Raw genomic sequence first — 24808 nt, 5'->3', positions numbered from 1 at the left:
CGAGATATAGGTCGTTGAAGTCCACCATTTTTGTATGGCTTGAAGCAGAGACTGCTTTCTGTAGTGCAAGCTGCCCACACGGCTGCAGCTTGGGCCTCTTGGCGCCAACAGCCCGTGCTTATGTTGTGTATTTGGAAGTTGACATTGGGGTCCTGGCTTAGATGCACCCAAGGGCTATACTGGTATGGGGGCTCCTGAGCTCCTCCCTACGCGCTTATCTCCTCCTTCAGGAACCACGTTTCTTGACTTTGAGATGACTGTGCTGAAGCATCTCCTGTACCCTGATGAGGCATCTCTGCCTGTGAAGTTGGGCATCATCTGGCTCTAGCTGCAGGTCCTACTGCTATTCCCTTTCTGCTCACTCTACACTGGCTTCCAGTCTCTCCTACAGTCCCGCTCCCAGAGCTCAAACAGCACTTCCATCCTCCTTTGTCCATCCAGCCCCAACCTCCCAGGAGCCTGCAAATACTTCCCTGTCCTGGGGTCTGCTCCTACACCACCATACAGGTCTGATGTATGGCTGCTCCCCTAAATCAGCTGGCTTTCAGAGATGCTCTAGGGCTTGCTGTGGCCACCTGGCCCCCAAACACCCTGGGGGCTGTGGGGTACCCCCAGCTTTGCACCTATCTGCTGGTGGGTGCCCCATGGACCTTGTCCATCCAGGTTAGGGTTTATATGGGTGCTTCGTCATTCGTGTGGATTTGCAAATGCTCCACCCAAGGTGTGTTCCTGCTCCTGAGGGGTGCGGGCTGAGGAGCCCTGACCCTCTCTGTGGGGTTAGGGTGGTTCTGATGCCTCACTGGCCTTCCTGGTGGACCCCTGCGTGGCATCCACTGCCAATGCGATGGCACCCAGCACCCAGGTTTGATCATCCCCATGTGGGGCTACCCTGCTGTTGCCCCAATGAGGAGAAACCTTCAGCGGGGTCGCGCCCCCCAAAGCCCAGCCCGTGTGTGTGTATATGTTTGTGTGTCTGAGTGTATGTGCCCCCCTCGCCGAAGCTGAGGGCGGCGGGCGGGAAGGCGGCGGGAGCGGCGGCGGTTGCGCCTTTAACGGCGGGCGGAGGAGGAGGCGGAGGAGGAGGAGGGCCGGGGCTGCGCTGGGTGACATCAGTGGGTTTGGCTCCGGGGCTCAATGGAAACTGGGTGAGCGCCGGGCTGTGCCGAGCACACGCCGGCTGGAGGGGACGGCGAGCGGGCGGGAGGCGGCAGGCAGCGCCGCGCCGCGCCGAGCCGAGCGAAGGAGGGACGCGCCGGGCACGGCCGCCACCAGCCCTCCCCAATCCTCCGTCATCCTCCCCGCCGCGGCCGCCTGGCCCCCTGACAGCCGGCGGAGCAGCATCCCCACACGGCCCCCTTCCCGTCAGGGTGGGTATGGGGGGCGCCCGCCCTCATCTTGGGGCGCAAACCCCGGGGGAAAGGCGGCCCCTCCGGCTCTTTGTGTGCGCGGAGGGAGGGGGAGGGGGCGGGGGAGGGGAGGGCAGGGCGCGATGCGCCGGGCCGGGGGGGCGGCGGGGGACAAAAGCCCCTTTGTGGGGGCGCGGGGAGGGGGTCGCCCCCTCCGCCACTGGCAGATGGGGGGGGGGGGAAGGCTCCCCCTTCTTCCCTTTCTCCGCCTGCCGGGGCCCTGCCTGGCTGCCGGCGGGGCCGATCGGGGAGGGGGGTGCCGTGTGTTCTCGGCGGGGGACTGCGGGGGTCCCGGCAGGGGGCCTCCCCCCGGATGATTTAAACCCCCCACCCCTTCCGTTCACTGATGCTCCTTGTCTCCCTCCCCAACCCCCGTCTTTGCTTGTTTCGGGGGAGAAGGGGTGTCTGCGTTTGGGAGGAGGTTGTAGGGGTCGGCGTTTCGTCTTGTGGGGGCTCGGTACGGGCGGGGGTCGATGGCCGCGGCCGGGGCCGAGGTGGGGGGTATGAGAAGAAGTTCAGCGCCGTTCCCGGGGGTGGCAGCTTTTTGTTACCTACCCGGAAAAATAACAGCCCGGGTACGACTGTCTTCGCGTAGTGTTTTGCCTGTAGGGGGTGGGGGTGTAAGGGACATATTTTTTTTTTTTTTTGTTTCCCCCTCCCTCCCTGTTTTCCTGTTGCGGCTATTTCTTCCTCAGATGTAGTCCAAATGCTCTGTGCATGGCGTTTCTTTTCTCCCCCCACCTTATTTGCTGCTCTCCTTATTGTAAGTGTGAAAGGGTCTGGAGGGGTTTGATGTTTTGCATTTCAATCCAAACGGTGTTTTTTTCTTTTTTACATCCCATTTTTAAGCCAGTTCAAATTACTGTTTTGCCAGCCTCTTCCTTTATTTCCTTCATATACCCGGCCCCCCCGCCAAAAAAAAACCAAAAAAAGGCCGTGTAAAGCCTCCATGGTCTATGAGCAAAGCAGCCCCCACTCCCCACACTTCCACTGAAAGCCAGAGCAGTGCTGGGATCGGCAGCCTCCATTATGGAACCGTGGGTTTGGTTTTGCGTGGCCTTTGCTAGACAGGGCATCTTCTCATTCCTGACCCCCTCGGGTGGGACAGAGGTGGCCCTCCTGTTCCCCAGCCCCCTCCCCCCGCCCAAGATGTTCCCTGCATCTTTGGTCGCCATCGTATCTGGCACAGCAGTGTGGTATCAACTCTTATCGTGTGTTTATATAATGGCCTTTGTGCCTGTACGTGGGTATTTTATATTATATAAAAGGGGCTGGTGCAAAATGGTGTGTGTGTGTAAGCACCGCTGACGGCTGGATAGTATTATTATTTTTCTGAGGCTGTGTAGTATTGGATATTCACGTATGCAAACGCTCATGCAGAGCACACACTCGCTTTGAGGTTGTATGTGTGTTAATCCCTTATGGAAAACTAAATGGTTTAACTAAATGATTGCCTTGCAGCCCCTGGGAATGCTGCCTTGGCTGTAGAGTGCAGGAAGGGTGGCAGGGCTGGGGGGGTTAAGCCTGCTGGGGGGTGGGTAGGAGGGATGTCTTAGATTTTACACATATAAATAATATATAGGGAGTAATATAAATGTCACATATAAGAATATATATTTTATATGTAAAATTTTCTTTATGACAGTAGACCTGAAGATCAGATTATAGGAGTGGAAGCTGTAGATGGTGGGGGTACGTGTGTGAAGTAGAAGCAAATATGATAGGTGTTTGAACTCCTGGAGCAGCTGTTGAGGGGGTGGGATGTGTGTCCTGCCCCATGACCACGAATCCAGGCTGTTGCTCCCTGGCTATCCTCCACCCAGGTTTTCTACGCACACTCGTATGTGTGTGCTGGGGGGGGGAGATAAGGCAAAATGACAGCTGTGCGAGACCATGATTTTTTTACTCCATTATCCTGCTTCCCGCTTCCACCCCCGCGCCCCAGAGCATTTTTTAGATTCCCCTTTGGAGCCTGTTGCTTAATCAGCTAGAAGGGCTGCTGCCTCCATGTGTGAGAAACTCTTCTTAACCTGGCTCCTGTCTGTCCCAGAAGGGTGGGACTGAATTTAGGCTTGGGGCTGTGGGGTTGCAGAGCAGTATCCACTGTGCCCTGGTACAGAGGAGACCCCGCAGAGACCTATTGCCCAGTCTCTGCCTTGTGCTCGGTTGTGCTTGCCCCAGCTGGGAGTTGGACTCAAGTGGAAGTGTTCAGGGTTCACAGGCCTGGGTAAACACACCATGAAGGAAGGAGGTTCGAGAGCTGTCTTCTTGACAGTGGTGTGACAGGTTCCCGGGGACACAGACCTTTGATCGTTTATTGGAGTAGGAGTGTAAGCAAGTCAGATGTATGTTAATGTGGTTATACAGAACAGCAGGCAGCGGATAAAAATCATGTCTGTTTGCTGTGCCCTCGCCCAGGTCCGCCTGCCTCCTGGTTTGGTTCCCAAGGCTCTGCCTACATTCCTTGTAGTAAGAAAGTCAGAAATAGCCACAGGGTTTTGTAGACTTTAGATGCACAGAAACCCACATGCATAAGTAAATACTAGGTGAGGAGACTCCACCTCTAAGTGTTTTGTGTGTGGTTCCTGATGACTGGAGCTCTGCTTTCAGGGTTCACAATGTCCCCTGAATGCCTTGATAGGATTATTTCCCTGTACATCTCTACAGCCCGTCCATTCTTCTTTCTGTAATCCCATCTCCTGGGGCAGGAGAAGCAGCTCTGGGTTTATAGTATGCCCAGAATCCTGTAGCTGGGATTATTTTTTTTTGTACTTCTGTCTCACAAGGCCGTTCCTCCCTTCTTTCCTTCAGTGATGCTTCCTTCCCACCAAGCTCCAGTAAGGGAAAGTTCCTCTCACCCACTTGTGAAAACATGAATCATTCCTCACCTTTCCTGTCCCCAACAGGCTCTGTGTCTGCATTTTGTATGCTAATAACGTGGCATTGCATAAATTAGGACTGTGGCAAATCCCTCTAAAAGAAGACGCACTGGCTGTCTTAGGAAGAGATGTGGTTCCTAGAATAAGTTGATGGCCATAAGAAGGGGTGAGGGAAAGTGGTCTGCTAAGGGTGAACTGCTGGAACTGTGTTTGGCAGAGGTGTTTAGCAGCAGAAGTTGAGATTGGCAGGGAGAACAATCTCTGGCTGTGGTCCTTCCACCTAGTTGGTTTTCTGTGGAAGGTGAGGAGGCTAAGCCTGGGCATGTTGATGGGGTATATCAGGTCAAAGGGTTAGCTAATCACCTCAGGTAAAGGGATGAGGAAAGGCCCAAGCTGCTAAAAACAAACAGCCAGCACACCTAGGTAGGCAGCAGAGATGGAAAGGCTCACGTAGACCAAAGGAGGCTGTGATCCCATCAGCAGAAGCCTGTGGAGATAAGCAAGTGCTGTTCCTAGTCAGTGCCTCGAAGGGTTCAGTTCAGCAAGATGTCTCCTCCCTGTCCCTTGTGCCAGCCTCTGCCTACGAGTGATACAGTCTGTCTGTCTCTTGCAGCTCTTGAGTCCTATGCTTCACTACCACTGAGTGGTGGTTGGACTAGGGCTGGGCCAGAGAGCAACTTCTTCTCATAGGGTTTTTTATGCCTGTCCTTTTTGGTGTCTCATGAGGTTACTTCTGTCCTGGTGCCAGGTACTGTAGGGTACAAGGAGCAGTACCTCTTTACAGTGGTGTGGCATGATCACCCACTGAAACCTTCTTAGAGGAGATTTCCTGATCCCCTCCCCAGTCTCTGAACAAAATGATGGGGAAGAGATTGAATTCTTCTTTCTAATAATGGGAACGTGGAAAACATGCTTGAGAGGGTTGTGTTCCTGCAGCATTTCTAGCTCATGCTGTCCCTGGATGTTCAGGAGATAGGAGAGGTGATAGAGGCCATGTAGAAAGTGATGTATTTCAAGATTTAAAACTGTACTCAGCCTCTGGGTGAAGTGGGGAGGTCTCTTCTGTAGTGTTACATGATTCACTTCCTGTTTCTGCTCTGACACTGTGCTTTCTGTGCTTCTTTTCTCAGCACGACTGAACCATGGAGCTTCGAGTAGGGAACAAATACCGGCTGGGCAGAAAGATTGGCAGCGGTTCATTTGGAGACATTTACCTAGGTGAGTGTGAGAGTCTGTCCTTCTACCTGCCAGGTTGTTTTTCTCAATTGCATCATTGTTTCGGGGTTGTTTTTCTTGCCTGTTGGTATTTGTGGGCACCATGTAAGGTTGGAGGGGGTGGAGAAGAGAAAAGATCTTCAAGGAATACTGCTAGTTGCTGCCTGTCTTCTGATGGCAAAGAAAGTAGGATGAGCTCAGCTTTGCCTTGCAGATGCTGGAGACACGGTGGTAGTTGATTAGACTGATTTAGATTTGGACTGTTTGGGACATATTTGACATATATGCTGCTCCAGCATTCTCACTTCCTTTTCTTGAGCTTGGGTGTGTGCGGGTATTAACTCTGTAAAGAGTGGGTGGTGGAAAGGGAGGGCATAGCTGTCCCTTCAAGGGTAGAAGGAATAAAGTTTTGGGAAGATTAGTAGTGGAAAAAGTGATCTGGACCTTTAAGAGAGAGGTCAGAGACCAGGAGCTGTAAAACAGGTCGGAGAGCCTGGTGTGGTTGAACTCCTGGGCTTTAGATCTGTTAGATCTGTAATGGGATTTAGAGTTAATGTCTGGAATGACCTGAGCTGGGAGCTCAGTGGACGGAGCCCATGAGGCGCTGGGTTTCCTGTTACTGCAGCAGGTTACCTGGGTAGAAGTTCTTCCAAGCCAGTGTGCTGATGTGTGCTAATGTTCCCTGATGCTTTGCCTGCTCATGTTTTTATTGGCTCAAACCAGAGTGGCGAGACTACCCAGTAGCCTGATCAATCCCTCCATGAGAGTTGGTGTGTCTTTACTTGTCATCTGGTTCTCCCCACTACCTTTTTAGTTGTAGTCCTGCAGGCCAGCAGAACAACTGCCCTCTCCCTTGGTGTCTGCAAACTTTGGGGACTTACGGGTGTGTCACATGCTCCTTGACTGTTAATTTGCTTGGTTGAATTGCATTTTGCTTCCCAGTACATCCACCACTCCTCACTTTTGCTGCTCCTTCAGTTTTTCCTAGTTTGTCCATCTGCTGAGCAGCTTGGAGCCAACACTGCATTTGATGTGTGGCATTTCCAGTGCCTGGCAATGAAGGACTACCCTCCAGTGATCTGTAATTTGATGCCTCTGCATAGGCTTCTTTGGGTCTCCTTGGCTTCCCCCATCACCAACACTATCAGGTTGCAGAATTGGCCTTAGCACACTGTCAGCTATATTGTAGAAGATGTCTTCTAGGATCTCCAACATCTTCCCATCCCTCCCTGAGTCCCTTTTGTTGAATACCTCTGGTTCAGATTACTTTTTCCTGTGCTTGTAAATCACCGTCTGTTTTCAACCTCTGGCTTTTACCTCCAGTTCCCTCTTGCTTTATTATTCTCTCTTGATTGGTGTTGACAGCCTCTCTTGATTAAGTGTCCTGTGGGAATCATCAGTAACAGGCTTTGTTGCCACCTTTATCCAGAGCATGAACAAAGATGATAAATAATGGATCTGGGATCCCAATTCCACTGTGTGCTGCCTTACTGCTGCCTACTCCTGTATGCCACTCCTCTGTGACCCTCCAGCCAGTTAGTGTCTGATAGCCCAGACACAGCATTTTCCACCTATGGTAGTGCTTGAAGCCTTCCAGACCCTCTGTAGGACAGCATAAATTGCCAGGATCTTGCAAAACATCTGGGGGTACACGTGGGGTAAGAAAAGAGGTACTGAATGGAAAGGCCTGATCCTGTGTTCCTTTGCACCACGTAACAGGTCATCCACCTGTGCAGAGCAGGCGTGGAAAACAGGCTCTGGTGAGGGGATTGTGCCCGCCTTGCCTGTAACCAAACAACATGAGAGGCAGAGGAAGCCCCAGTGCCCTAGTGTGGTGAGCACAGAGGGATTCAGCCAAGTTACTTGAATGCAGTATCAAAGCCAATGATGTGCATTGAGGTGCAAGCCAGCATGTTTTGAAGCAGTGATAGCGAGACTTCTTGGAGCCTGGGTGACTCCCCAGCCTGGAGGGATGGGGCATGTACTCTCTGATGGTGCGTCTGGAGGACGCTTGTGCTCATGCTGTACTCTCACAGCCTGCTCTGCAGACAGAAGGACTCATTCACAAGGCCTTTTCTCCTGCACTAAATTCACCTCACAGTTCTCTCTCTTGATAATGGTGCGGAGACAGAGCAAGGACAGACAAGCCTTGTTTATCTCTGGGGATGAGCAGGGGCTGTATGGTTTATCCTCAGCTTCTCTCTTTCAGGATGTTACTACCTTCACCTGCTCTGTAACCAGTGGGTGCTGCATGCTGTGCTCTTCGGGATTTGTTTTTGTTTTTTTCTGTCAGAAGGAAACTTGGATTTCTACATGGGTAGACACAAAGGATGGACTGTGTTACTGCTCAGCTGAGGCTTAAAGCACAATGCCTTCCTTCCATGCATACTTTGGGGGATAGATGTGCTGCGGGGATATTCTCCCTACATTGATTTGGGAGGGTGGGAAATGAGATCATGCTGCCGAGGGGTCTTGACTAACCCATTTACCTCTAAAATTGCTCATTCAGAAGAGCAAAATCAGTTTGCAGAGGAATTGCCAATACTTTTAGGCTGTCGGAGGGAGGTGCTTTGTCAGAGGTGTTGGCCAAGAGGCAGGGCAGGGTAGCTGGACCTGGTAGGAATCATCTGGCCGGCATGCACACTGGTGGTGAAGAGGAGCTGGGCAGACAAAGCATGCTGGGACCTGAGCTGGCTGGGGACAGTTCCTGGTGGCAGGCTCCTCCCTTGCTGGGAGGGGAGTGCCTTCCCTTTGTTTCCTGGCCTGTTAACTCTCTCTCGCCCTATCTGCCTTCTTCCATCTGTTCCCAGCCCTCCATTCTTCCCTCGACAGGCTGTCAAGAGGGGAGCGGGTGGTGGGGAGAGTGGGGGCCCCGGCCTGTTGCCACTGTGCACAGGGAGGGCGGTGTTTATTGTATCAAGCATGCAGTCAGGCTCCCACTCTGAAAAGATCCTGTTCAGCCGGTGACATCCTCTGTCCCCGGGGCCCCGTTTCAAAGAGCTCATGATGAATGAGTTGAATTTGTGCAGCCCCCACAGCGGAGCGAGACTGGGGGTGGATGTTAGGAATTATCCCCGATCCTACATACGTCTCTCAAGTGGCTGAAGCTTGCAGACTCTGCTGCATTTGTCTGAAACACAGTGCTTTCCAGTCTAGAAAGAGAGCAGAGAACTGTTGCTTTTGTACTTCTATCTTTAAGAAAAGATGGTGGTTAAAGCATGGAACAAAGGACCAGAGAGATTCCTGCCCTTGGATTCCCTCCTCACTTGTGGTGGTCTCGATCTGAGTGGATCTCTAGCAAAGAAATGGTAGAGGGAGCAACCTGTAGACACAGTGGGGTTTGAGGACGGAGCAAGCCTAAAGTGTTCAGTCAGAGAATAGCTCCTCAGTAGGTCTGATTGGTCCAGAGAAGGACCATGAAAATGGTTAGAAGGATGGAGCATGTCTCCTCTGAGGAAAGGCTGAGAGAATTTGGATTGTTCAACCTGAGAAGAGAAGGCTTCAAGGTGACCTAATTTTGTCCTTCCAGTACCTGAAGGGAGCCTACAAGAAGGGTGAGGAGAGACTTTTTGCAAGACCATTTCTGACAAGACAAGAGGGAATGGGTTTAAACTGAAAGAGAGCAGGTTTAGATTAGATACCAGGAAGAAATTCTTTACTGTGAGGGTGGTGTTGCAGTGGAACAAGTTGCCCAGAGAAGTTGTAGATGCCCCTTCCCTGGAAGTGTTCAATGCCAGTTTGGATGGGGCTCTGAGCAGTCTGGTTTAATGAAAAGTGTCCCTGCTTATGGCAGGGGGGTTGGAACTAAATGACCCTTCCAACCCAAACCAGGCTATGATTCCACCTTTGTTTTTCTAGGCCACAGGGTTGTCTCCTCTTTTTTTTTTTTTTTTAAGTTTTTTTTTAAGAGACTAACACCTGTGTTTGGACTATGGAGAGTGTGGGGCTGAGGACCATCTGAGCACATATAAGTGGCATGTTCACATTTTGAAGGATCTAAGTCTTCTTGATGCCTACCCCTGCTTTCCCTTTTCGAGCTTTATGTGCCCACAGATAACACTCCCCACCTGCAGACAGCCTAGTAGATGGATGCATCATCATCATCTTCCTAAACACCCCATGGTAATGTAGAGATGAGAACTCATTCATGTTTCCACTGTTCAACTTCTGGGGTAGCATTTATTCAAAATGGTAACGCTGCCAAAAGTCAGAAAGACTCACCAATATTTGTGTGTCAGCAAATGGATTAGGAGAGGGAAAAATTTCCCCTGGGAAATGGACAAGGGAACTGCTTCAGAGGATTTGGAGGAAAGTCTTCACAAAAGCAGGGGAAAGAGAAAGGAATGAGGGAAGGAAGCACTCTTACCTTTTTTGGGTGTCCTGAGTGTTTGCATGCTGACTGAGGGCCAGTGGTTGAACACTAATTTAAAAGACAGATACTAGTCCCTTTTCCTGCTTTTTTCCTCCTTGCACTCCTGATGCTTCTAAGAAGGGTCTTGTGGTGCAGTGAAGGAAATGTACAGACTTGTTTTTCTGGCCAGAAGTTTTTAAGTGGAAAATGGCAGCATCTTTTCAAAAGTAACCATTGGCTCTACCTCTGAGGATGGCTTTTTGGCTTTCCCTTCTGCTGAATCCTGTGTTAAAATCCTTATTAAATTAATCCCATTGCTCCTCCTTCCCCTCCCTTATAGCACCCTAAATAATTCCTCTCCCTCCTTAGTGTTTACAGCCTTCAAATATTTGCAGACTGTTGTCATGTCCCATTCTTCCTCCCCACCCTTCTTGGTTGTATCTCTTGTCTATGTTACATATTTAGCTTTTTTAATCTTTCTTAGTAAATCAATCCCTCTAGGCCCCAAACAGTTTTGTTGCTCTTACAAATTCCTAGCAGCTTGTCTGTCTCGACCCGGCGCTGTAGCATCTAGATTATGTCTTTTTGCTAGCAGGCAGCTCTTGGCTAAATTTGTGTACAAGCCAGAACTCTTCAACAGGAGATCCTTAGGATCCAGGGGGAGAAGGGATCCAGTTGTGTGAACAATTCCTTTTTTTTTCTTTTGGTCCCTGGCTCTGGAGGAGGTGTGGGAAAGAGGATAAATGGAGAGATTTATCTGCAGCTGTCCTTGTGGACTCTTAAAGTCTTATCACAGGGTTCAGGAGGCACAAATTAGCCAGACCTACTAAAACTAGCTATGGGATATCTACAAAACGTCACCTTTGACTCTAGCTCATGTTTGGCATGCGTGTTCTGGAGTAGTTTATTTTATGACAGTGTTCACAAGCTGCTCATGATCAGAGCAGCTCTCTGATTTGTGTTTGAGTGCAACTTCTAATAGTTCCAGATATGAGGAAGGGCTTGTCTGCGTGTGTGTGTGAGGCCGGCATGGCGGGAGGGGGAGAGAAGCAAAACTCGAGTGTCATTCCCGTGACCTGTGTACAGATATTCATTCTTTCCATTTTAGGATGATGTGAAACATCTGGAATCCTTTCAGCTATTATGAGGGAGAGAGCAGCCTGTTCCTTCTTTGACAGTGCACTTTGGGACCAGAGTGCTGGCTTTCACAGCTGGCAGCTGGGTTGTTTTTAGAGAGAAGTGTGTGGGGTGGTGGTTTAGTGTCGTCACAAAGTATCTAGCAATCCCTTCAACAGAGGTGTCTGGGCAGCTTAATTCAGGACTGGATTCAGTTTATTTCTTCACGCTTCTAATTTAGGATATAGCAAATGTTTCTGTGTTGGCAAAAGATAAAGGTATTATTGAAGCCCTCAGGAGAGGGAGAAGCTGGGGACTTAGAAATTGTCTGTATTGAGCAGGTCAGGGCTGTGGAGAAAACAGATAGCTGGGAATGTAAGTAATGTCTCCTCCTGAACTAATTGGCTCTGTTGAAATGATGTAACTGAGGTAACTAGTAATTTTGCTAGGGAAGAGATACTCTGTATCACTGCCTGGGGGTGACTTGCATTCAGGGTCTGGGTATATGATCAGAGGCAGCTACAACTTCCACTTAGCTTAGGTACTGTTGATACGTACAGATTGACCTCCCAAAGTCTGGTACTTTTTGAGATAACAAAGCAGTTAACATGTTGCAAGATTGTTGTTCTAGCCTGGGTTGTAGAGTCAGACTTGGTTTCCTATTCACGTGCCTTTCTCTGGCCTTGCGTTTGCAAATGGCACCGCTGGAAACTCTCTATGAAGTGGCTGAATCTCATTTCTGTCACAGAGAATAAATTTCAGGGCAAATCATAAGGCTTTGGCATTTTTACAGGCCTTGTTAAAAGTGTTCAACTTCAGTGGAAGCTTGCGCAATCTTCATTTCACTTCTCATTTCTATGCAGGAGCCAATATTGCAACTGGTGAAGAGGTGGCCATCAAACTGGAATGTGTCAAAACCAAGCATCCCCAGCTCCACATTGAAAGCAAGTTCTACAAGATGATGCAGGGAGGAGGTGAGATGGGGAGGAGAAGATGGGGCCGGGGGAGTGGTTGAAGAAGGAAATTATTCTGGAGGGCCTTAGGAAAGAAATGATTTGGTGTTACATATGATCTTCTCAGCAGGGGATGCAGCATCTAGTCTCTGTTCCGAGGGCTTAATCTTTCTCTTTCCCCAGTGGGTATCCCCTCCATTAAGTGGTGTGGAGCAGAGGGGGACTATAACGTGATGGTGATGGAGCTCTTGGGGCCCAGCCTGGAAGATCTCTTCAACTTCTGTTCCCGCAAATTTAGTCTCAAGACAGTTCTGCTCCTGGCAGACCAGATGGTGAGTTTCCTCTGAAGCATTTGTGCCTACTCTCCTTTTCCATGCCTTTTTTTTTTTTCCCTCCCATCTCCTCTGCTTAAGAACTGCTATATCCCAAGCTTTCTTCATTTAGTGACAAGTGGCTGCCAGCTTTCTATTTCTTGAGGAAGTTGGGGGCCTGGAACCTAGACACTGATGACTTTTCCTGATCTCCATCTCTCTTTCCTTCCCCTGCTGCTCACTCTGTGTTAGTATTGCACACATAGATACTTTTGCCTGCATGATGAATGATTGGCATCACTACCTATCTCAATTCAACTGCCCATGCCCTGTGTTTAAGACCCTTAGCTCTTGTGGATGGACCCCCTATCTTCCCAACCTGTCTAAGTTTGAAAGCTGACAGCTGTCAATGCTGAAGCTCAAAGTTTTAGTCCATGCAGATTTGCTTCCCACCCTTCCTTGTGGCGTTAATGATGACCTCCCCAGAGTGAGGACTGGGCTGGTGTGCAGGGTTGAATTCCATCTACAGATCCTGCAGCCTCCCAAGGATGTCTTTTCCTTGGCTGTCATCTCTGATATTCTCTGTGAAATGTCTTTTTCCCTACTCTGACAGGTCAGTGTCCTGGACAGGGTACTATTTTTAGCAGATGCAGTTAAGGTAGATTTTTTCTTGCTTGTCTCACAATTTATTTATTTATCCCCCACTCCAGATCAGCCGTATTGAGTACATTCATTCCAAGAACTTCATCCATCGGGATGTAAAGCCAGACAACTTCCTTATGGGCCTCGGCAAAAAAGGCAACCTAGTGTACATCATTGATTTTGGTTTGGCCAAGAAGTACCGAGATGCCCGGACCCACCAGCACATCCCTTACCGGGAAAACAAGAATCTGACTGGCACAGCCCGTTATGCCTCTATCAACACTCACTTGGGAATTGGTGAGCCTGCTGTTTCCCCTTGGTGGGGCTTTCTAGGGGAGGTAGTGTGTCCCCAGAAGGAGGGAGTTGGGTTCTGTGCCTGATTCCGCTACTGACCTGCCTTGAGATGGTGGGCAAGTAACTGAAATGCTACACCTGTGTTACCCCTCCTGCCTTTGGTGGCACTTCGAGCTTCTGAAGACAGAATTTGTCTTACCAGTATGTGTTTGTGCACTCACTGCTTAGTGCAGTGGGGCCCTGTTGAGCATCAAGGCTGTGACCTCTGTGACTCTGCGGCTACTGAATTTGCCTTGCACAATTTTTGCAGGCTGATTAGATGTGTAAAGGAGACATTCACAGGCACTGCGCCTTTAGGAATGTGTGCAATTGAAACCTTTCTTGTTGACTCCCAAGCACCTTCATCAGTGATTATTCTGTAGCTGTCAGAGCTGGAGGATACAGGCCTGCTGCAATATGGTCCACCACTGAAGGTGGGGCCAGCCATTTGCTGAAAGTGTGCAGGAAGCTGGAATGAGGGAAGGCTTCCAGGTGGAAACCTGGATGTCCACATCCAGGTTTTTTGATTGAGAACTGGCTATCATGGTTCTTCAAAATACCTGTGTGTCTGTGAACCACACTACTCTGTTCACCACTGAGGCAGCTTTAGGGAGGTAGGGCTCTGCCCTCAGTGTCCATGGTTAGTACCGTGGTAATGAAACTAGGCTGGGAAAGCATGCTGAGAGCTCAGCCAGGTCTTGCACTGGTGCTGACCATCATCCCAGGTTTTGTAAAAACCTTGACCAGGTTAGTGCCCACTGTGCTCAAACCTCCTGAAGTCACCCAAATTCTTGTCCTGGGAATCAGCCCCTGGTGGGTGTGAGGAAGACAGTTGAAAACCTCTTGCAGTTTTCTCTTCTGTTCTCTGACCAAAAGCTTCTTTCCAGTGTTTGACCTCCTTCCTCTGCTAAATTTTTGCTAAACTTTGTTCTCAGTATGAGGCTTCCTTAGTTACCATACGGTCTGTTCTGAGCAGGCTGACTTGGTCCTGCTATTAACTGGCAAATCTGAGGAGCAGAAACACTGAAGCTGTCTTGCCTGTGAACCCAGGAAAATAGCTACTGTGTTTGCAGCTCAGTTTGTGTCTCTGGGAGACCTTCTTCTGAAATGTATAACCTGAGAATCTGAAAGTCAGAGCAAGGAACTCAAACCTTTTAAACTAGCAGCTTCCACAGGATTCCATGACCTCATTTTTCCTGCACTCTCCCCTCTTGCAGGTATTTCTCAGTTATCTGGAGTCAATATTTGACCTGCAGAAAATAAAGTGGTTTCCCACTGTCTTCTTTGTTTAATACTATATAGCTGTAGATGGAAAATGCTTTATTTATATAAAAATGGGGAGTGTTGTGTGTTGAGAGTGGGCTGTGATCTCCTGACCTCCTCCATGCTGTAAAAATACTTCTTGTAGAGCTTTCCAAGTTGGCCTTCTGTATTTTGGCTTGACCTGCATATATATAACTGACTCTCCGTTGAATTCTCAGTCAAGATTTCCACAGCCATGGAAACTGCCACAAGGAGACATGCACAAAATAATTATCACTACTCTGTCTGTCGATTCTTATGTGTGTGCCTGCTCTGCCTGAACTGATCACGAGAGGCTAAATGTCTGGCTGTGGTTTTCAAATGAGTTCATTATTCATCCCACCCCAACTTAGCCCTTTACTACTGGTGCTTGGCTTGTGTGTCAGGACGAACAAACAATGTCTGAACAGTAATCCTAGGGCAAATTGCATATGCCATGAGTCTGAGCACAGCCACCGCTCTCTTCATGCCCTTTGCTTCGGGAAAGTCTGGGTGTGAGTTACTTGGCACAACAGGTCTCAGATGTATTATCTCCACGTTGCAGATAGTTCCCCTGAACAGCATAAAGGTTACATGACTTGCCTGGAGGAAAGGGGATGAAGGTGCTGAGGTTTCAGCTGGAGTTCCTGTTTCTCAAGACCTCGCCACAGGGTATATGACAGACACATTTGTGAGTTAGCAGCATTGCCATGGGAACCATGACTCTGAAGTTTTTGACTTTTCAGAGACTAAACTCTCTGTCTTAATGTTACATTAATGCGCTCTAGGGAGAGAGAAGGAACCAGGTGCTGGGGTATTCGTGTGACAGGAATAGCAAATGAATAAATGCCTTTATTTGAATGTGCAAGCTAAGGGTTGGACATTCCAATGTCTGGAGGAAACACATTCTTTTCCCAGTGACTGGGGAAAAAAGTAGGAGGCGAGATTGGGGAGGGTTTCCACAGCTGGAGACTTGCCGTTGGGGGAGTCACTGGTCTGTGCAGGCTTTGCTTCACACATTCCAGTCAATTTTCACATGCTCTAGGGATGAGAGTCCCCTGCACCCACTGTAGCTTGTAAAGTCTGAAATAGATGCCCAGGGTGCCCAGGAGACAGTCTTGGAAGAAGCCTGGCGGACTCTGTCTGGGTAACGGGAGGTGGGAGGTGGGGGACAGTGCCTTCCCAAGTGCGTGTCCTGGATGGCATCAGTGTAGGCTGTGCAGATCATAAAGTCCTCCTGCTCATCCTGCCCTCTGTCACCCATTCCAGATCTCTGTGTGTGTTTTTAAAGGCTGTTGCCATGCAGTGGGGAGAGAAAGGGGAACTGTAGTGCGACTTATGCAAGATCAGATCTGAGTATGTAGTGAGAAAAACATTGCTTGATTAAGCCTGCTTGCAGAGCTGGGCTGGCTCCAGGGAAGACAGCTAATTTCTAGGGAGTCCTGCATGGGAGCAGCATCACTTTGAACAGAATCAGAGTGGAGGGAAACACTCTCTGGACAGAGGGACCAGAAGGCAGTTTAGGTTGCAAAGAAACATGTTTTGTCAGGAACTTTGTGTCCAAGACAACCAGTCCTCAGTCTTCCGTCTTTGCCCAAGCATGTCTTTTCCTGTCCTGCTACTCACCCCTGACTTGGCTTTTGAGGACCCTGCTTTGTGAAGGGAGTGAGGGTGTGGGCTGGCTCGGATCCTCACTGGGAGTGGGAGGAGGGAACTGGCAGGAGATTGCTTGCAGAGTGAGAGGTTGGGTTTGAGGGGTTGTGCTGGCTTGTGTGGGAAGATGACCTTGTGTTTCTATTGGAAGAGGTTTTGGGAGGGAGGGAGGAAAGGATGAGTGTCTTATGAAAAATACATTTTCATAAAATTGTCTTTCAAACCTTCCCCCCCCCTCGTTGTAGGAAAACTGAGAAGCTGAAATAAAATGGAGAGAGGAAGTATCACAGGTCATGACTGTAATCCAGCTTCTGGACTAACTTGCTCTGAGCATGCGTTCACGTTACTTGTATTTCTCTTTCTCTTTTCAAACTGCAAAGTGAGATTTTTTTCTTCCTGCATCCCAGGGATGGTGTGAGTGTTAGTCACTGACTGTCAGACTTCTAAAGGTGGAAAGTAGCGATACTAAATAGTATTTCTTTGGTGCGTTGAGGTAAAGTTTTATTTCTAACTCTTTACTATCTAATGTTATCTAGTATCCTGGGAATGCTAGTATATGAGGCCAGGGAAAAGAAATAATTAAACTTGGGAGCTGTGTAATAGTAACTGAAGATGAAACAAAGAAACGGGATGTAGGAACTGCTGTCCTTCACAATCATCCAAGATTTAAATCAGGATCTTGCAGTTAGGGTTACAGATGAAAGACTGCTACAATGTTTTGAGGTAGCTGCACATCTGTGACCCATCCTGTTGATACTTCAGGCCTATCATAGATTTGAATCTCAGTGGAATTGTTTAAGTGGGCTACAATTGCCACAGTACGTGAGGTACTAAACATTGGGGCTGCAGCGCAGTCAAACACTTATTCATTCGGAATTTTAATAATTAGGTGTTTTGCTTGCAGTTGTTTTTCCTTGATCATGTTGCTGTGTTAAGGCACAGTTAAGGTGTGTTTGCACGCATGTAATGGATACTAGTTAGCTTCCCAGTTTGGTTTTGTAACCCCTCTCATCACCTTCACTAAGGCCTTGTAGCATCTCCCAATGACTTCAGGCTCCCTAATCTCAAGTCTTTAATTCAGGCCTTCCCCAAATCGCTAGGACTGTGCCCAGGCATATGTTCACAGACCATATCCTGTTCTGGATAGGGTTGGTGACTGTGCTCAAAACTGCTGTGCTTCACACAAGTAGAGGTGTGTTATTCAGCCTGCCCTAAGCAGTTTGGAGTTCAAGCAAGATTTTGGAGGCAAGATCGTGATTTATTCCTGAAAGGCTGATTTGCTTGTTCAGTAGATTTCTCTGGTTCCTGCCCTGCCTTTCCTTACTCCTCTTGTCTAGAGCACTACCACGCTCTAGACAAGAACCCGCAGTTAGACGCTTTAAAGCTACAGCATGGATAAGTCAAGGGCTGCCAGATTGCAGGACTGAGATTACCCTTGTCTCCTGTACTTTCAGGCCCTGGGTGTGCCTTCTGACTCCACATGCCTCCTGTCTAAGGATGTAGGTCATTACCAAATATTGTTCGGTTTTGTTTATTTGATATGCATGATGAGTAATTGCAGCCCTCTGAGAGTACACATATCCCAACCTGAGGCCAAATGCAAACTCAGTTTCTTTTCTCTGCTCCCTCCATAGCATCTAAGCATCTCTCAGACAATCATGTAATTATCCTTGGCAGTAGCCTGATAAGATAAGGACGTATTAGCCCCTTTAAAGTGGGCAACTTGAGGCAGTACGTTAGTGAGGTCAAAAAATGCTGTTATTTCTGCATGCTCAAAGTAAAACACTTTGGGGATCTGCAGGGCTGCTTTCTCCTCTACTCCTGTCTTGGAATTTGGGGGGTTTTATGGTGTTTCATGTGCTTTGACCCAAAGGCTCTCTCCTCTCAGTTATGAAGGAATAAGACCCTTTTCTTCTGCAACCCCTTTGCTTCCATTTTTTTTTTCCCCTCTCAGTAGTTTTAACTTGCCAAGCAAGCCTCCAGTTCTCAAAACCACTAGGAGATTATGAGAGAGATGCAGAAAGAAGAAAGAGCCTTGTTGACCCTCAGGAGCTGGACATCTGTATCTGTGACCTGCTACAAGCTACTGTTTTGTCAGGGTTTAGCTCAGCTAACAGAATAAGGGGTAGCTGTAATGATCTACTGGCCTTCGAATGGGGCAGGTGGTAGCATGTAACTGATACTGACAGTTAACCCACAGACCAACACATAATCTGCAGCATTTTCCAGGATGCAGCACTGAATCCAGCAAAATGTGCTGTAGTAGTGAATTAATCTAATAGGTGATTCTCTTTAGTCTTTCCTCTATCCCTGTGCTCTCCCTCAAGCCGTATTTTGCCTGCCTGTTATCTGTGTCAGTGGTTGTTCTACTCGAGATGTAAAGTACTTTTTCCAAAATGTTTATTTTATTTGGGAGGAAAACAAGGGCAAGAGCTTCTTGGCAAGATTTATAGATGAATTTGCGAGCATGTTGGAGGAGCTGGGAGGAGTTTCACAAGTTAACCAGTCAGCATTTGCAGTTGTTGAGATTCTGCATCAAATCCATCTTGAGCTAGCTTGAAACTTAAAATGGCTTGGCCAATCCAGAGAACAAGTTCAATGTGAAAGGGTTTTTTTTTTTGTGAGGCAATTTTTTTTGTTCCATAAGTAAGCATCTAAAAGCAAGCCCTTGCAATAGCAGATTAAGGGCAACCCTTGCTCTTAGTTGAGTTGGTAGTGCTGCCATTTACACAGTCATTTCCTATTTGGAGGGGAACCTTTTGTTCAAAGTATGCCCCTTTCCTCCACAGCTTGAAAAATGCCACCAAGCTGGAAAGACATCTTTGCACAGTATTACATGTTAGACTCCTCTAAACAATTAACAAAGTTGTTTACTACTAGAAGGGGTCCCTAGTTCCTTGTTTCTGCCCTGCCTAAAGAGTATCAGCAGTTTAATTAGAAGATGTGTTTGAAAGGGTTGTGTTGGGCTTACCTCTGTTAGACTTGTCTTTCTGTGACTACCTCTGTCATGACTAATCCCTGGGTTGAAGAATCATTCTGGGTGGAGAAGTGTAGGTGCCCTTCCTCTGGGACTGGGAAGAGCAAAGTAGGCAGTGTTGCTGCAGCACTTCTTGAGCTGTTAAATTCTTGTGTGAATTAAGGCTTGTCCAAGTGAGGAGGTAGTCAGAGTCATTAGTTATGAAGTGGGTGGGGCCGTATGGGGAGAGGAGCACTTTAACTCTTGTAATATGACCGTCCTCACAGGAATTTGCACTGGAATGTCTTCTACAAGTTTGTCTATCCATAGAAATGTACCAAAGAAGAGAGAGGAGTGATTGTTCTGTTCTGTGTTTAGCACCAAAGCTATGTGATTGCCAGAGTACTTTTGATTGCTGCTCACTCCTTGCCCCTTTGTAACTTCTCACAGAACAAAGTCGCCGTGATGACCTGGAGAGCCTGGGTTATGTGCTCATGTATTTCAACCTGGGCTCGCTGCCCTGGCAGGGCCTCAAGGCTGCCACCAAGCGCCAAAAGTACGAGAGGATCAGCGAGAAAAAGATGTCAACGCCCATCGAGGTGCTCTGCAAAGGGTACCCTTGTAAGTGCTCTCATCTTGATGGCTGTCTTGTCTGCTGCTTGGCTTGTTCACCTGCTGAAACCCCATGGAATCTTGAATCCTAAAGAGCAGTGCCCGGTACCCCAGACCAGGATGTGCTGCTGACACCAGTGATGAGAAGGATAACAGGTGGTACAGTTCTGGTTCAGAAGTGGGAAATGTGTTTTTGTGGAGAGTGAAATCTTATGTTAGTAAGGGTGTGAGAGTCCTGAGAGGGATAGAGGGATCTTTAGGACCTCAGTAGCAGTTGGAAGCGGGATGGACAATGAGCTGAGAAGGTACGCTGGTGATCCTGAATTTTTACTGGTTAATGAAGAGTCCCAGAAATAGCCAGGCAATGAAGTGGCAATTGGAGTTCTTTGTAGGTAAACATGGGTAATATATGTGAGAACAGAGAGAAGTCTTGGTCCTCACGTCATTTGCACAATAGTAGACTCCGACTGACCAGTGCCGCTCATCAATGAGCTGTTGCAATTACAATAGGTGATTCTGTGAAAACAGAAATTTTGTGCACAGCAATTTTGTGCAAACAGTGTGCATAAGCCCATGGCCTATTTGCACTTTGCATGCACTGTGTAGCTCTGGTCCATCCCAGATGTGGTAGAACTGGAAACCGGTCTAGGAAAGGGCCAAGAGGGTAACTGAGGTGAGGTGATTTCTACACAAGTAACAAGTTTGCTGGAACCTGGAAAAGAGGTGATTAGAGAGATGATAGAAATCTATGTACTCGCTATGCCTGCAGAAGTCTGAGTGGGAGAAAATTATTTGGTGGCCCCAGTTTTTGTATTGGAAGAGAAACAAAGCTGGTTTCTGCTAGCTTCAAAACAAAATGATGCGGTTCTTCACACAGCCAGTAGTAGACTGTAATAGTAGTATTGGAACTCATTCCCAGAAGTTGGTGTGGGTACTTAAAGCTTACTGGAGTTCAAGGAGAGATGAGACAAGTACATGGAAGAGAGACTCGTGGAGAGTTACTAAATAGTCAGAAACCACATCCAGATCAGGAAGTTCCTGGAGCTGAAAGTAGGTGGGAGCTGGGCTAATGTTAATAGAAGTGTCAGACATGCTTGCCTCACGCTTTCTCCTCTGTAGCTGTCTACTTCTGGCTATGGCTTAAGATAGACTACTGAACTAGGAGGACTTCTGATTTGAGCTGAAATTCCCAAAGCTCACCTCCACCTCTTCTTTAGGCCTGCATTCTTACTGTCCTTCAGCAGGCTCTGCAGGACTTGCTAAGTCTTGCTTGGAGAAACCGACAAAGATGCGTGAACATTTTCTGTGGTAAAAATAGGGATGGGGTTTTCTTAGTGGCCGAAGCGCTGCAACCAAACCAGCAGGCTCAGTTTTTGCTATACAGCTCTGTGTGTGTGCTGTCCTGGTCCAGCAAGCCACTGCTGAAATGCTGCAGTGGCTCCATGGCAGGGCATGGGAGGTTGGATGGTGTTCAACAGCCAGCTGTTCTCTGCTCTCTCCAGCTGAGTTCTCAACATACCTCAACTTCTGCCGTTCGCTGAGGTTTGATGATAAACCTGACTACTCGTACCTGCGGCAACTCTTCCGCAACCTCTTCCACCGCCAAGGCTTCTCCTACGACTACGTCTTTGACTGGAACATGCTTAAATTTGTGAGTGTGTGTGGCAAAAGGGCTGGAGAAGAGTTGTTTTTTATCATGGGGAAGGGAAGGAAAGTTGGAAACTGCCTGCTGTTTGTACTTAGCCCTGGTGAACAACTTGACAAAGGGGACGGGTAGAGTGAAGAGAGGCAGAGTTACTTGGTGCAAACTGGGGGTATAGCTACTGTTGTATTAGTGAGTATGTCTGATCTGTAGCTATAGGTAGGTAGAGATAATTTTTCAGGAGAGGACTATAATTGGAGGTGGGACAGTGGATTCCAGTAACAGCTGTAGTACCATATGCTTTCTTCCCTGTTTCTTCATGGAACAGAATGAGGTCCTCTCTTGGTGCAGTGGAAGATAGTGGGGGGAGACCATGTTTTGGGGACGGAGCTCCACTTCCTTGGCACGATGGAGTACCATGTGTTTTCTGTCCGGGGGTGCTGCTGTCTCTCCTGCCTGACAGCCATGTGTGGTGTGGGGGTTTCTCTCCTCAGGGAGCAGCCCGGAACCCTGAGGATATGGATCGGGAGCGGCGAGAGCACGAACGAGAGGAGAGGATGGGGCAACTCCGAGGGTCAGCCACACGAGCACTGCCCCCTGGCCCGCCTGCTGGAGCCACTGCCAACCGTCTTCGCAATGTCACTGAGCCCATGGCCTCCACCCCCACCTCCCGAATCCAGCAGTCCGGTGAGTGGGATGGGAGAGCTTGGGAAGGGTTCCACCCCTGCTGTTGGCTAGAAACCAAAATCATTGACTGATATTCTTGCCTCGATGGTTCTCTGCCCTGACAGGCAACACGTCCCCCAGAGCAATCTCAAGAGTGGACAGGGAGCGGAAGGTCAGCATGAGGTTACACCGAGGAGCTCCTGCCAACGTCTCCTCATCTGACCTCACAGGGCGGCAAGAAGTGTCACGGATTTCAGCATCACAGGTGAGTCCCTGCTGCCATGTTCATGGCCTTGGACTGGATATTCCAGAAGTACTATGGGCCCCAGAGTAGTTTTTGGCTGATCTGTTGGAGCTGACATGAGCCTGAAGCTTCTAGTGTGGTGAGGGGAGTGGTACCAAGTTACACCTTCACTCTTCAGTTACATATTTTCTGGAGGCCATGCTCAGTACTGTCATCTTAGCTCTGCTTTGCTTGGAGTAAGACTTTGTCTGGTTCTCTTCCAGACCACAGTGGTTTGGAGGAGTGGAACTCTTGGGAGGAAGGATGTCCTGAAAGAAACGTGCAGCCTCTCTGTTTTGGTGTCTTCTTTTTCCTCTCCAACCCTTAGCAACTCTTTTTCTTTTGTAGACAAGTGTGCCATTTGATCACCTTGGGAAGTGAGGAGCAATTGCCACTGGACCAGTGTTTGCTTAGGTGAGCCTGTCCTATGCCTGGGAACCCCCACGGGTGAAATTGCTGGGAAAAAAAAGCCTTAGGTTAAGACTTTGCTGATGTTGTGGGGGATTGGTACATTTCCTTTCCTTTCATCTTACTTTGAGATGTTTTTGGCTTCAGAGGGAAGAGTAAGGTTGGCTGCCAAAACCTTGAGGGGATGGATTGTCTTTAAGTGTGAAGGTAGCTTCCATTTCTCCAGGAGGGTAGGGAGGGTGGATAAGGTGCTGGGCTGGGGAGCCATTTTGTTAGTTCCTTATGAATGCTTTTCTGGCAGTGTGACAGTGTTGGGGAGGAGGGTGCTGAGCATGTAATCAAGTGTGTGAGACTTTGCACAGCCAGTGAGTGCCTCTTGTAGAGGAAATGACAGTAGCTGGGCAAGGTAACTCCAAGGGGAGGCAGGAGTGTAGAAGAAAGGGCTGATATGATTTGTTATGCTCCAGCTGGCATTGGAAGTGCTGGGAAGAATCTTTTCTCCTAATGTCTCTTCTCTCTTTTGAATTCTCTTTCTAGTGTCTTCACTGTATTTTTCTTTTAAAAAACAAAAAACCCAAAAAACAAATAAAAACTAAAAAAAAAAAAAAAAAAAAGACAAAAAAAAAGAAAACACCAAACAAAAAAACCCAACAGAATTTCTTTTTGCCAACGATGAGGAGTCGAGCTGTGCCCCCGCGCTGGTGTGAGCCGTTTCCGAGAGGGCCACCTGTGTCCCCCAGCGCGACGCCTCCGAGGAGCTGACAACGCGGGAGCCGTGTGGGAACACCTCCGCTGCCCCCCCAGCCCTGACCGCCGCCCCCACGGGCTACCCCCACTTCCTTCTCCTGACTCTCTGCTCCTGGTTTTGATTTCTCTATTTTTTTTTTTTTTCTTCTTGGGTGTCTTCCCCTGCTTTTTTTTTTTTTTTTTTGTTAAATATTATTTTGAAATCATATGGTTTCTAGCCATATAAATTTTAACTTTGCTCTCCTTTTTATCTGAGGGCAAGGGATGGTGCAGGGTGGGGGGTGAGTTTTTTGTTTGTGTGTTTTTTTGTTTTTTTTTTGGTTTTGTTCTTTTCAGGAGCCTTGTGGGCCAGGAGCGAATCAGATTCCAGCCACACTTGATGGTAGAAGTCTGATTTTTATTATTATAACAGAATTTATTTTCTTGAGCATTAAACGAATTTTAAGCTGTGAGGGGAATTGTGACAACAGCCTAATCATTGACTCGGGCTTCCTTTCCTTGGGTGGCTTCTCTGCGGTTTCTTTCTTGGATGTTGGGAGAAGTGCCAGCCTTCCCTGAACCGAGCAGTCCTCACACACGGAGGGATCTCTATGGAGAGGCACCTGGTGCCATGGAGGATGGGATCGTTGGAGCTGGAATACAGGGAGAAATATACTTCTCATCCCTGCAGCGGGGTCTTTTTTTCGTCTGGCTGTGTGTGTTTTTCTATTTTTATTTTTTAATTAAAACTTGTTTTAATTCCTGCGGAGAGAGTGTGGGACTTGAGGAGAAGAGAGGGGCGCACGGAAACGGGAGTTTGGAGTTCTATCAGAGCGATGGCTCTTGCTCTCTCCTTCCCTCATGCAACCCCAAGTAAGATCCACCAATACATGCACAATCCCTTCCTGCCCTCTCCCATCCGTCTCCCCCCCTTTCCCCCCCACTTTAGTTGTTTTTAAATATAATTTAGGAATACTCAAGCTGCTTTGTGGCACTTGGGGCTTTGAAACACAATGATCACCACTGCGACCTATGGCCTGTAGCAGACACACTGTCACTGTAGTGTGGAGCCGATGGGTTGTTGGCAGGGCGGGGAGGGTGGGGTTAGTCTTTGTTTTGTTTGTTTTTACCCTTTCTATTTAACACTTCATTTTTCCTCCCTGTTTTTTTCCTAATTTATTTACCCCTCTTACTGTCTCTCTCTTTTTTTTAATTAAAGAGCAAAACTTTTTATTACTTTGTAATTTAAAAAAAAAAAAAAACCTGAAGAACTTTGGGGGGGATTTTGTACTTTTTTCCTGTGTAAATATTGGACTTTTTTGAGCTTTATCGTGGTTGTTAATTTGAAGTAATAAAGTAGAAAATGATAAAGTGA

General features: G+C 48.1%; 1 protein-coding gene across 2 annotated transcripts; it reads left to right on the top strand.

Moving 5' to 3' along the window:
* The first annotated feature begins 1070 nt into the window (after positions 1-1070).
* CSNK1E (casein kinase 1 epsilon) lies at positions 1071-24808 on the top strand. 2 transcript variants are annotated; one of them, XM_064655086.1, is made up of 11 exons: positions 1071-1145; positions 5416-5503; positions 11831-11941; positions 12104-12252; positions 12942-13170; positions 19547-19717; positions 21211-21359; positions 21845-22037; positions 22142-22281; positions 22648-22713; positions 23245-24808. In XM_064655086.1, exons 2-10 carry the CDS (start codon positions 5428-5430, stop codon positions 22678-22680), a joined length of 1251 nt encoding a protein of 416 aa, XP_064511156.1. In that variant the 5' UTR covers positions 1071-1145; positions 5416-5427; the 3' UTR covers positions 22681-22713; positions 23245-24808. The 2 variants fall into 2 exon arrangements, with proteins under 2 accessions (XP_064511156.1, XP_064511155.1); XM_064655085.1 differs by having other exon boundaries at positions 1134-1367.

This window comes from Pseudopipra pipra, chromosome 5 (assembly GCF_036250125.1).
Source record: "Pseudopipra pipra isolate bDixPip1 chromosome 5, bDixPip1.hap1, whole genome shotgun sequence".
In the NCBI taxonomy this organism is placed as follows: domain Eukaryota; kingdom Metazoa; phylum Chordata; class Aves; order Passeriformes; family Pipridae; genus Pseudopipra; species Pseudopipra pipra.
Note: the sequence above shows the minus strand (reverse complement) of the source record. Positions and strands in the feature narration are given on the sequence as shown.

Coding starts and splice junctions, on each gene's coding strand:
- CSNK1E (XM_064655086.1), top strand. CDS start 5,428: ATGGAGCTTCGAGTAGGGAACAAATACCGGCTGGGCAGAAAGATTGGC. Junction 12,253..12,941: donor TGCTCCTGGCAGACCAGATG/GTGAGTTTCCTC, acceptor CCCCCACTCCAG/ATCAGCCGTATTGAGTACAT. Junction 13,171..19,546: donor CAACACTCACTTGGGAATTG/GTGAGCCTGCTG, acceptor AACTTCTCACAG/AACAAAGTCGCCGTGATGAC.